The 10575-nt window shown below is 47.9% G+C and overlaps 1 protein-coding gene across 1 annotated transcript; it reads right to left on the bottom strand.

Annotated features, from left to right (window-relative positions):
• Nucleotides 1–5296: 5296 nt before the first annotated feature.
• Rgs16 (regulator of G-protein signaling 16) lies at nt 5297–10319 on the bottom strand. The gene is made up of 5 exons (XM_013015594.1): nt 10170–10319; nt 9343–9453; nt 8595–8659; nt 8144–8310; nt 5297–7067 (listed from the first exon to the last, which is right to left on the bottom strand). Exons 1-5 carry the CDS (start codon nt 10211–10213, stop codon nt 6843–6845), a joined length of 612 nt encoding a protein of 203 aa, XP_012871048.1. The 5' UTR covers nt 10214–10319; the 3' UTR covers nt 5297–6842.
• Nucleotides 10320–10575: the final 256 nt, after the last annotated feature.

Below are 10575 nucleotides of genomic sequence, written 5' to 3'. Positions count from 1 at the left end.
GTAATTTGTCTTAAGTTTTCCTTTTGACAGAGGGCAAATAACCCAGCTGAGATCCAATGCCAGCTTAGAGCTGAGGTAGCAGTAGATATCAATTTGTCCCAAAGAGAAGAGATGGTAAAGAGTCTTGTAAAGCCAGTCTTTCTTGTCATGATGACACATGTGTATTTCAGCCCAGTGAGTAGGGACACACCTGCAGTGAAACACCAGAAAGAACTCAGCCCCAGATCCACAGTGTATCTTAAGAAGAGAAACAGCTGGGGCTGGGAAGGTGGCTCAGTGGTAGAGCACTTGCCTTGCATGCATGAGGCCCTGGGTTCGATTCCTCAGCACCACATAACCAAAAAGAAAAAAGCCAGAAGTGGCGCTGTGACTCGTGTGGTAGAGCGCTAGCCTTGAGCTGAAGAGCTGAGGGACAGCGCCCAGGCCCAGAGTTCAGGCCCCATGACCGGCCCCCCCCCCAAAAAAAAAAGAAAAAAAAAAGAAGAGAAACATCTGACGGCATGGAACAGCAGACTTGTCCCAGGATTTGGTCTGCTAAGTGATTTGGAGCTCAAGGAAACAGGGATTTGTTCTAAGTTGGGTGCTGTTAGGAGCCATTTTAGGATTGAGACTGTAATTATTATCATCCTGGGATCTGGGGAAAAAAAACAAAGTGGAGCTAGAGTTATCTACTCTCAGGAGCCAGAAGAGGCACCATTCAGTTATTTTTCTGGTGATACAGAAGCTACCTGTTTAATGGTCAGTTCCATTAAGAAGTGGCCTTAGTTGTTTTTTTTTTTTCTACCATGGTTATGGGTGACCTAACCTAATTATTCATGCATGGAGGTGTTTGTGTTCAATGGGAAGAGCACATACATACGGCCTCTCTGAATGTAGCTGCCAGTTGCCAGGGCCATTTTTCTCATTTTTTGCTTGTTTTCTCTCCTCTCATATTAGAGTGAAGTTATAGTTCCAAAGATGGTGACTTTATATGTTGAAAACTAAGCACTAATTAAAAAGAAAAAACACTAGACTGACTGGATCTAGTCTGGAAAATCAACTATCATTTCCTTCACCCTGATGTCCCCCTTCCAGTCCTTAAGACTGGATCCCATAGGTACAGAACCTTAGCAGACAGGCTAGCATGCCTGCTCTGGTACATTTTTATGACTTTAAAACCTCATTTATATAAAAAAAAAGGTTTGAGTCCATGTATAATCAAAAGCACAAGTATAATAAAACCTTAAATTATCAAAACAAGAACAAGATATGCAATGAGGAAACTAGCTACCATGTTTCAATGGGAAATTCTGGGTCAAGATCAAATCAAAGACTGTAAAAATTCATGTCCCATAAATGAAAGATATCAATGTAGAAGTTCAAAATCTGGCTTGAGATGACAAGTTACAGTTGCACAAGTATCACACAAGTGTGCACAGAGGGAAGGTACCTAGCGCTAGTTGTCCCACCTGAGAAAGAAAAAAACCACGTGTGATAGGATGTGAAAACATGGAGGAAGGCTAGGCAATGGGAATGAGTGGAAGGAACTGTGATTGCCCCCGGACCATCCCGAACCAGGGCAACCATCCTGCCCCCGAGAATGGCATATTCTCAACAGTAATGGGTCCTGGCAAAAGGAGAGATCATTCACAACATGACCCCAGCTACTAAGATGGGCTCAGATGTCCAGACTCTAGAGGGAAGGAATAAACCAACAAAAGCAAAAGACAGCAGGGACCCAAAATGGGTGGGAATCTTAGACTGGGAGCATTGGGAGGTTAAACAAGGCCAAGACAGAACTGGAAGGCCATCTCTCGCCTGTCTTCAGTGCCTCCGTTCCCAAGATGTTGAAATTGAGAAGAATCCTCAATCATTCCTTCCTTTAACCAAAAAGACCCTCCAGACTGACTCTGAGCTTGGTAATGACCTGCATTTAGTTTATCAATAACCTTCTTTGGGGATCTCATGAGAAGAAAATAGAATCAAGTTGAATCAAATAGAAAACCAGTTATATGAGAACAGTCCAAAAGTTTGTTATGCATAATAGCTAACTGATGTAGCTACCCTGCTAGCTCCATTGAGACAATTTGCTTCAACTTTCCAGGCCTTTGTTTCTGTATTTGTAAAGTGGGGAATGACAATAATAGTAGTCACCTTATAGGAATTTTATGAGGATTATAGAAATTAATATGTGAACTATTTAGAACAGAACTTGTTGCATTCAAGTAGCTACTATTTTTTTAAGCGTTTATGTTGGGGCCCTATGATAAATCCTCTTCATAAATTTGCTGATTTGGTCATCACAAAGCTCTTTGAATCCCAAACTATGAGACTCTTAGAAATTAAGTAGTGTGTTGAAGATTACTCAGCTAATAAACAGCAAGTGTGGAGTTGAAGTCACAGTTGCATAGCTCTGAGCCTGCTGCATATTTCTGGTGTCGTGCTGTCCACGATGCTTCCCCTGGGAGCTGTTAAGATGGAATGAGCTAAAATGATTATACTCCCAGCACAGAACAATCCCTTAAGTGGAAACTAATTACAAGCACAAGTTATTCCATACTTTCTCACTTTCCTCAAAATCTGAATTACGTCATTATCCAAGCCTGAAAAAAAAGCCAGAACTGAAGATAGGCCTCAAGTAGTAGAATAAAAAAGCCAAGGACCTGCGCTGAGACCCTAGAACTGGCAAACAACAGCAACAAACAATGAAAGCAAAAAGCAAAACCTACTATCTAGTACTTCCATCCCTTACCCTGATCACACCTTAGTTACGAAAGAAAGGAAGAAGGAAGGAAGGAAGGAAGGAAGGAAGGAAGGAAGGAAGGAAGGAAGGAAGGAAGGAGGGAAGGAAGGAAGGAGGGAAGGAAGGAAGGAAAGGAGGGAAAAGAATTCACCCAGTACTTGTAGGGGAAAATCCTCGTTTCCATATCTTGAAGTTCATTCTGCTTAGCATCATTTCATATGGAGCGACCATAAGTTAACTTGAGATGAGCACTTAAAAAGGTTCTGAGACCTTTTCTTTTTAGCTAAGCAAGAACTTCCATTTTAAAGTTAATTTTAGCTCTGTGGACTAAAGAAATCTCGGTATGATAGCAACTATATTGATAATTCTAATTTCATGTTAACAGAAAAGCTACAGTACAAACAAAGTCTAGCCCTTAGATGTAATTCCAAAGGAAGAAGCCAGACTAAGATGTTAGAAATTAAGTGGTGCCTAAGAAAAAGCTGCCATTTCAAAGCATGTCCACAGGGAGGCAGCAGAGAGTGAGAGATAAACTGGCCTTCCACAACTGTGGAAGCAGCACCTGGTACTTGGAAGCAAACAGCACCAGCTGACCGGTGTTTGAGTGATTTTCATGTCTCCTATGACTAGCTTGCTTAATACCTCCCACCATTCATTTCCTCCTCTGAAATTCTAGAATGCTCTATTCATCAAACTATGGTACTGAATCCATTGTTCTAAAAAGAAAATTTGATGTGGAATTTATTTTAAAAAACACAATAAACTGTAGTAACTAATGCCTTCTGTGCACAGGCTCTGTACTAAGACTAGGTAATAACAATAGCTAATATGCATGGAGCCTCCACAGTGCACCAAACGCTTTGCTTTGCTTCAATATGCTCTGGAAGGGGTGCATTCTGAGTAGACTCATTTTGTACCTCGTCTTATCTAACTTCCTAAGGTGAGTGGACCCAGGATGCAGCAGATTTGTATCCTTACAAACCTTCTCCCAAATTTTTTTTTTTTTTTTTGCCGATTGTGGGGCCTGAACTCTGGGCCTGGGCACTGTCCCTCAGCTCTTCAGCTAAAGGCTAGTGCTCTACCACTTGAGCCACAGCACCACTGCTGGCTTTTTCTGCTTATGTGGTGCTGAGGAATCGAACCCAGGGCCTCATGCATGCAAGGCAAGCACTCTACCACTGAGCCACCTTCCCAGCCCTTCTCTCAAATTCTTTTAGGAGCAATTCAACCTTCACATGCCCTTGGCCTGTGGAAAAGATACCACGGCTTTATGTACTTCATCTCAGACATGAACTTATAAAACAATAGTAACTCCTCAAATTTAAATGGAAGTCATAAAAGCTGTAGTTTGTTTTGAAAGTAGAGCCTTTGAGAAGTAACTGGATCACCAGGGCTCTAGCTGCATCAATAGGCTAATCTATTGACAGGTTCATAGTTTGCTACACTATTTGAAGGTGATGGAATCTTAGGTGCACAACTGTAATCTTAGCTGCTCAGGAGACGGAGGTCTGAGAGTCTCTGTTCAAAGCCAGCCTTGGCAGAAAAGTCTGTAAAATTCTTCAATTTATTTTTATTTTTTGCCTGTCATGGGGCTTGAACTCAAGGCCTGGGCACTGCCCCTGAGCTCTTTTGCTCAAGGCTAGTGCTTTACCACGTTGAGCCACAGCATGGTTAATTGGAGGTAAGAGTCTCATGGACTTTCCAGCCCTGGCTGGCTTTGAACTGTGCTCCTCAGATCTCAGCCTCCTGAGGAGATAGGACTACAGGTGTGAACCATCAGCACCCAGCAGTTCAGGAGACTTTTATCTTCAATTAACCAGCAAAAAGCTGGAAGCAGAGCTGTGATTCAAAGGGTAGAACACTAGCCCTGAGCAAAACAAAGATCAGGGACAGCACTCAGACCCTGAGTTCAAGCCCCAGGAACAGCATGGAGAGAGAGGGAAAGAGAGAGGGGGGGGAGAGAGGAGGGGGAAGAAGAGAAAGGGAGAGAGAGAGGGAGGGAGGGAGAGAGGAAGAGAGAGGGAGGGAAGGAGAGAGAAAAAAGAGAAACCACCTAGAACAAGAGGCCTGGTCCTTGGAGATATGCCCTTGTCCTAGGCCAACACAGTCAAGTACCCACACCAAGACCACTGAATCTGAACCCAAATTCTAAGTTGATTTTCTCCCATACTTTGTCACAGCGATGGAAAGCTGACTAATGCCTAACCCATCAGGTCTAGGCAGGTGTCTGAGCGGTACCCACCAGACCACAGTGTGCTACAGGCAGGGACGGGAATGGCCTGTGTGAGTGCCAGATGGGCAAAGTAAAGAAACAGGTTGGGCAGTAATGGCAGTCCGTTCAATACAGCGTGATTGCCCTCCGCTAAGGGAGTTACCTGTCTCCTTCCCTCTGGCTCAGCCTGCTACAGGTGAACAGAGTGCTACCACATGTATCTGCACCCACATGACGGGGCTCTCCCACTTACCCTACAGACCCCCAGAGGCCAGCACCTACCACAGTCCCCCAGGACCCCTCCTCTCTCTTCACCACACGGTCCTTAGCGAATAAGCTTGCATTCGGCTTTATTTATTTTGTAAGAATATAACATGCTGAAACAGGAACATGGGGATTGCATACATCATTCATATCAAGGAATCCAGCTCCCTTTGTCAACAATAAATAACTATTTAAACAGTGAGGAGTTCCGGACATTCCTCAGTGGTTCCTAATACATGCAGAGGTAGAGTCTGGTGGAGAAAGGGGCAGGCAGGCAGCAACTCCTGCTGAAATTCTCCAGTAGAGGCGTAATAAATAATACCAGCAACAGAAGGAACAACAAATAAAAGAATTTTGACAATCAACACAATACCAATAGTACTTAAATAATTTCCTCCTGGAGCAGCTCAAGTGCAGAGAGAACAGTGGTATCCTGGACATCCAGCCCCCTCCTCCCCCGGGCAAGGGGTATGGGCTGCCTGGCAAACTCATCTCCCTCTCCTGGGCTCCTGGGCTCAGTACAGGAAGTCCCGGCACACAAGGTTTGTTCAGTGAGGCCCTGAGGTGACAGGTAGAATCTAACTTCCTCCCAGATGCTACTCTTCCCAGCGGCTCTGCTCTCCAATTTCACTCCCAATTTCTATCTTCTGTCCCAGGGCCAGCATGGTCTCCGGTCCCTGTTACTCCCAACCCTCTAGTGTTCCTGGGGAAAGAAACACAAGCATTCCTTCTACCCTGAGCGTCTCTCTTTTTCCTTGATTCCAGTCAGACTTCTGGGCTTTGCCAAGAGATTTGTTTCTTAGGACCCTTCTCTCCCTCATTCCACACAGCTTGAAATGAGAAATGGACTGGCCATGGAAGGCCTGCCCCGTCCCTTCTCCACACCCCACCTTCCAGGGCAGGGAATAACTCAGGGAGGCCCTTCAATGGACTCTGATTTAAGTGGATTCAGCTGCAAACACAGAGTGAGGAGCTAGCTGTCAGAGGCCACCCTAAAGCACCCAAACTGGGGTCCCAGGAGCAATCGTTTCTCTTTCAGAACTCGCTCCTGACCTGGAGAGGCACTCAGGCCAGCTTTTGAGGTATCAAAATCTCATTCTGGGCAAGAAATCACATTGACTCGCTGACCTTGAGACTTTGAAGATGGGTACAGTACAGTGTTAAGAAGCTCAGGGACCCTGGAGTGCCCTGGGCCAGGTGAGCAGGGGACAACACGAAGGTTCTCTACCCACAGTTCCTTCGGGGCCCTATCTGGGAATTAGGAAAAGAAGATTCGCTCAAAGTCAACGGATGTCCAGGCAAACATTGGATCAGGTCGTCTTCCTCGCTCTTCATTTCCCACCTTGGAATGCTTCCTCACCCCTGGGAAGAGTCAGTGCTTAGCTGTGCGCCCCATTCTTTTCCCCAGAGAGCCCCACGTTGGCCACTGTGGTCAGCCCTTGTCCACAGGCAGCGGCAGCCCTTGTCCACAGTGTCTGGAGGAGGGGGGTGGATGAGCTCGCTTTGTCCAGGCTGCTGGGAAACCTTGCCCTGCACTGTCCCCCTGCACTTGCAGGGCAGAGCCTGCCTTCCATGCAGGGGCAGCCGCCTCGGGGAAGGGTGACCCCACCTCGCTTTCAGCTGGCTGGTTCACTGCCGAGAGGCTCATGTGTGTGAGGGTTCGGCTGGGCTGCAGCTGGATGTGGAGGTGGTGGCGGCAGCTGTGGCTTGCGCAGCCAAGTCTTGGTAAGCAGATGACTTCAGGAAGCGCGGGTAAGAGTCCTTCTCCATCAGCGTGCGCGTCTTGCCTTGGGCCACATCAAAACAGGTGACTGTGACCGCTTGCAGATTTGTTCTGGTCAGCTCCCGGGTCTCGTGGTCTATGTTCACCTGTGGGTAGGGGAGCAAACACACGGTGAGTGGGCTGTCTTTGAGGTCAAGTGGCAGGCAGGGCTGTGGACAGAGCATCAGACTCTGAATCGAGTCACTAAGCAGCTGTTCAGCTCGGGGCCTGTTCCCACATCAGCTCTCGTGGCTGGCCCCCAGCCTCTCAGAATCAGTGAGAGGCTTTCAAAAGCCCACTTGGTCTGATAGCACTTCTGTTGTCTTCCCGTGCAATTGTTGGGCCTGCATGGGGTCCTTTGCCTGAACTCACTCCTGCTTTTGCTCCATGTTCTATGTAGGCCTGCTTGCCGTTCTGGGGCTTCAAGGGGCCTTTACATTGGCAGTCTCCTGTACTAGAGCATTCCTCAATTCTTTTAGCTCTCTGTTTATGTTACCTTACCAGCTATCCCTCTATTCACTCCACTCCATAACTCTGGCACTGTCTCTCACTGCTGCTTTATCTGTATCAGAGCATAAATCTGATAAGACTTATATTTAATTGGTTATTAACCTCTTCTCCCACTAGAAGATATGTTCCATTAAGGAACATACCCCCTGAGACTATAACAATGTCTTGTGCATAATTGGTGCTTACCAAATTTTTATGGGCACCATAGAATAAAAGATGTTAAATAAAATATAAAATAAGATGCAAAAGTGAGGCAGGACCCTGATCTCTCCACCAGGTGGCTCCACGTTCTTTATCAGATGAAGCCACCAGGCAGAGCAACAGCCATACACTGCAAGGTCCAGCATTCAGGGACTGAGCCAGGTTGCGCAAGGTCCCTGTCATGACTTTATTTCCCCAGTTGGCAAGTCTCTTAAAAGAATTGATCTTCCAAGGTGCATACAGAGAAGCCATAACCGCCTGACAAACCATCCTGCCCTATGCGAAGTCGGAGGGTGACAGACAGCATCAAGCAGCACAGACCCTAGTCTTTGGCCATACAAGCCCACTGCCCCGTGACAAAAAGGTCAGACTGCGTCAAAACCTAGCCCCTCACCTCCTGGCCCCAGCTATCCATGATTTTCAGTGGGGCGGGGGCAGCTGTGTGTGATGGAGATTGTGTTTAGATACTGACCTCTTTAGGGGCTTCGCTGCGAATGAACTCATCAAAGATGCGCTGAGCCCTGGAGCTCAGCTTGGCTGCGGATCGGATCTTCTTGAACTCCTCACAGGCCAGCCAGAACTCGAGGTTCTCCTCACTGAACTCTGTCTTCAGGAAAGCGTGGAAGGCAGCCACTCCATCTGGGGTTGAGAGGAGAGAGGAGGAGACAGGTCAGACTGGGGAACAGCAGGAATAGAGAAAGAAAAGACAGCAATTGTAGTTAATGGCTCTATTTTTAGAATGTAATTTTCCTGAACAAGGGCCTGTCTTTGTATTTTGAATAGAGGCTGGCACACTAGGGGATCCATATTCTTCTTCTTACTACTATTATTTTCCTCATGTTTTCAATACCGCTCGGACAGACTCCAGAGCACATGAGTGCACACGTGCTACCCACAGACAGACACAACAGGATCCGACTTACTTTTACTGCTCAGCAACAAGTCGAAGGACTCTTTCCATCCCAACACATCTTCTGAGAAGCTTCTGCTAGAGAAAGAACACACAAGATTTTAAAATCTAAACAAGTAAACATAACAAAAAAAAATCCTAGTGAGAACTGCTAGGAAGATGTATAATTCACACAAAGGCTTGCTCAGGAATTGTCAGAACTAGCTCCTCAAACTCAGCTGGAGTCAGGGTGTTCAACCAGGAACCAAAGCCAGGGAGCTTGGAATCCTCAGTATCCCTAAGGCTGCTTCCTCTCTGTCCAAAACTACTTTGATTCCCAGGACTCTCAAAGCTTAGGGGTTTTGTTTGTTTGGGGGTATTTTTTTATCTCTTCCAAGGAAATAAAGATCTCAGAGAGATTATATTTCCCCAGAGCCTAACATAGAATCTTTAATAAAGGGCTTCTAGGCAAGGGGTGGTCATGTAAGTAGAGTCATTAGCAACTATGCCAACTGGTCTTGGACCCTGGTTACAGGGTTGGTTACAGGAGCAGTACCGCATCCCAGGTGGGACAGTCTAATGACTGGACATTGCCTGCTGGTGGACTTGAGACCTGGATCAACCTACCAGTTTACCCCTGAACCCCGCAGCCACAGCAGGCCACCAAGTCCTGCTGAACTCTCCAGGGAGGGGTTGCTCAGGTCCACTGTAGCACATCCTAATTTCTCCTTGTATCTTACTCCCCAGGTTCACAGGCAGGTGGGCTTGATGGCAGGACTTACCTTTCTTTGCTGTGTTTACTGCTCCAGTCGAACTTGCCCAGACTCCCTGAGTCAGAGCCCAGCTCTGATTTGTGAAGGAAGATCCCCAGACGTGTCTTGAACTCTTTGGCTCTGGAAGACAAATAAATCAGGAATGTGAAAAAGGATTGTCAGCTCAGGGAGGTCGGTGGAAACCCAGAAGAACTCTAGCACCTAAATGTCAGCTTCAAGAGCTCAAGGGAACACTCGGCTGTTCCCAGGGTTCCGCCTATGCCCTTTCTCATGAGGGCCATCACCCCCAAAGCAACCAGAGCAATGTCTGGGCTTGCCTCCATGTGCGTATCTGGGTTTATGGAACTACAGAAATAAGCTTTTCCCTATGAAAAGTCACCACTCTGTCCCTCTGCCTGTTGATGAACCAAAAAGCAGCTCAACACATCCAGGCTTGTTGGGTACTTCTGGAACTGTATGGACATTGATTCCTGCATTTCTCTTTACCTTTTCCTTCTCAGCTACCAGCTCCACGAACGCAGGAAGCTGATGAATAGCTAGGAAGTTTGCATATTTCTCTCCCATGAGACAGTGCCTTCCCCAGGGGCAAAGGAGACCATGCTCCCAGTCCTGAGCTGTGGGATGAAAGGCAAGGGCCCAGGAAATTGAGGCAGCCTCGGCTCTGCTTGGAGGTGCCAGTGTGGTTAGGTTTCCCATTGTTTTCCCTTCTTCCCGATCCTGGCATCGACTTGCCAACTCAAGTCCCCACCGCAGCACTCCGCGGCCCAGCCAGGTCCCTGCGAGTTGGATGGGGCTGGGCCGCTTTCCTAGGGGACAGCTGGACACGTCCGTCTTACCTCTCCAGGCAGGTGGTGGGGAAGGCAGCCAGGGTGCGGCACATACTGGCGGGCGAGGGGCAATACGTCTTGGACGGGAAGCTGGAGGGCTCCAGAGGGTCCCCGAGCGCAAGGCCGAGCGCAGCGAGCGCCAACACGCGCAGGTTGAGCTCAACTGTCTGCACGCGCAGGGCAGGCCCAGGTCCCAGGCTTTTCTAGGATCGGGGGTGGGCGTGGCCAGAAGGCGATGGCCAATCAGAGAGCGGGGCTTGGCTCCGCGAGGGCGGAGATGAGCCCGCCCGCTGGGGAGCAGCCGGCCCACGGGGCACCCACGGAGGGTCTGCCCCGCACCCCCCATCCCTCCGCCCCGGCGCCCCCACTCCGTCCCGCCGTCCCTGGAGGACGTGGGAAGCCAGAAACCGCGGAG

Source organism: Dipodomys ordii, unplaced genomic scaffold (assembly GCF_000151885.1).
Source record: "Dipodomys ordii isolate 6190 unplaced genomic scaffold, Dord_2.0 Scaffold27, whole genome shotgun sequence".
Classification (NCBI taxonomy): domain Eukaryota; kingdom Metazoa; phylum Chordata; class Mammalia; order Rodentia; family Heteromyidae; genus Dipodomys; species Dipodomys ordii.
The sequence above is the reverse complement of the archived record's forward strand: the minus strand, read 5'-3'. Positions and strand labels throughout refer to the sequence as shown.